At 40.4% G+C, this 1,820-nt stretch overlaps 1 protein-coding gene across 1 annotated transcript; it reads left to right on the forward strand.

Annotated features, from left to right (window-relative positions):
* The first annotated feature begins 941 nt into the window (after positions 1–941).
* Positions 942–1,328, forward strand: LOC143628885 (uncharacterized). Its single transcript, XM_077098337.1, has one exon. The coding sequence runs from the start codon at positions 942–944 to the stop codon at positions 1,326–1,328; it is 387 nt and encodes a 128-aa protein (XP_076954452.1).
* Positions 1,329–1,820: the final 492 nt, after the last annotated feature.

Genomic DNA, 1,820 nt, shown 5'->3' on the forward strand with positions numbered 1-1,820 from the left:
CATCATTGTGTTTATTTGTTTGTCATTGAATCGGTTCTTTGTTAGATTTCGCCTAACAACGAATTTCCGTGATATCACATTGAAAGATCCATTTACGGGACTTTACAATTGGTATCAGAGCCTATAGACCTATTCTAGGATCAGTTAAAGTGATATTATTGATTCTAAAGGTGATTCCAAGTTAAAAACTACTTGAAAGGTTCGGGAAATTGAAGAACACTTGTTCTTCATGTTCGTCAGGAATTTTGAGATATATTTGGGAAGGATTTGGGCTGATGTCTATTTTAAATCAAATCACGTCATTCTCGGGATTTGACTCAATCTTCAAGATTACCAAATCAAGACTCTTACTCGTTCTCGGGCTGATTTGATCGTTTTTGGTGATTTTTTTGAGTTCTCGGGTATTGTTGATCATTCTCGGCTTTTTGCAAGAGTTCTCGGGATGATTTGATCGTTTTCAGTGATTTTGTTGAGTTCTCGGGCATTCCTAATTGTTTTCGGTGAATTTAGAGTGTTTTCGGCTAGTTTTGCTTGTTCTCGGCCAACAGTCCGTGTTCTCGGTTACTTTTCAAGGTTCTCAGGCACTTGTAAGGTTCTCGGGTCTCTGGTTGCATTGGGCTCAGCTTTGTTGGGCTTTGGATTTTGTTTACGTGGGCTTTTGATTCATTGGGCGTGTTTGGTTGTGGACTATAGTGTAAGATGGACCAGTTAACATGTACATCATCAAATGCTACCTTACATCAAGAGTTGGACTCCATCATTGGAACTGCTACTCGTGTACCATGTTTATTGTCTCATGAGGGGTTCGCCGAGTGGAAGTTCAGATTTGAAAAGTATGTGAAAATGAAAGATGAAAATATTTGGAGAGCATCGTTCGGGGTCCTCAAATAATCACTTATCAGAGAGAAGATACTGATGAAGTGGTGATAAAGCCTGTCGAAATGTACATCGACGCAGATTTTGAGAAGATTGAAGAGGATGAAAAGGCTCTTGCTACCTTAACAATGGCACTTTCACCAGAAATTGCCTTGGGATTCAGAGAGTTACAGTCTGCTAAGGCGTTATGGGAAGCCCTCATTGAGGTGTATGAGGGAAATGAGTATATGAGAAGAAGCCGACAAGATCTCTTGCGACAAAAGTTTAACATGTTCAATCATGTCCTGGGGGAGTCTTTGGAGACACAGCTGCACAGGTTTATATCATTGGTCACTGAAATGCGATCTGCAAACATAAACCTAACTTCCACTGAAATAAATAACAAGCTGGCCAACTCCCTGCCACAAAGTTGGGACATGAATGTTGAGTCATCAAGAAGACAAAAGATCTAGACAGGCTAACTCTGTCAGAAGTGATGACGATCATTAAAGCCTGTGATATGGATGATAAGCAGCGTGCCATAAATCATGCTAACTTCTATAATGCGGCCGGTTATAGTGTTGCTTCTAATAATACTCTCATATCACAAGAGAGCTTCTGTATGTTCAAATCCTTTAAGGGTCAGTATGCTCAACCACATCAGTCTCAGAAAAATTTCTCAATGTTTAAGTCTGCTCATGGTCAATTCACCCAGTCACCATCACAAACTGCTCCCATGTTCTTTCAACAACCTATTCCTTCAACCAAGCCTCAATCAACTACTGCATCCTCTAGTCAGTCTCCCACTCAGATTCCCACTATTTCAAAGGAGACTCAAGAAAACATTGCCTTGATGGCATGTTTCATGAACTGCTACAATGCTTTTCTTGCTGGAGATCTGGTTCAACGAATTGTAGCTGCTGAGCTGGATTTAATCCATCCTGATGATGTGGAGGAAATGGATA

The sequence above is a fragment of the Bidens hawaiensis genome, unplaced genomic scaffold, assembly GCF_021521415.1.
Source record: "Bidens hawaiensis isolate Kalapana, Puna unplaced genomic scaffold, B.hawaiensis_p1.1 tig00005080_1, whole genome shotgun sequence".
NCBI classification, from domain to species: domain Eukaryota; kingdom Viridiplantae; phylum Streptophyta; class Magnoliopsida; order Asterales; family Asteraceae; genus Bidens; species Bidens hawaiensis.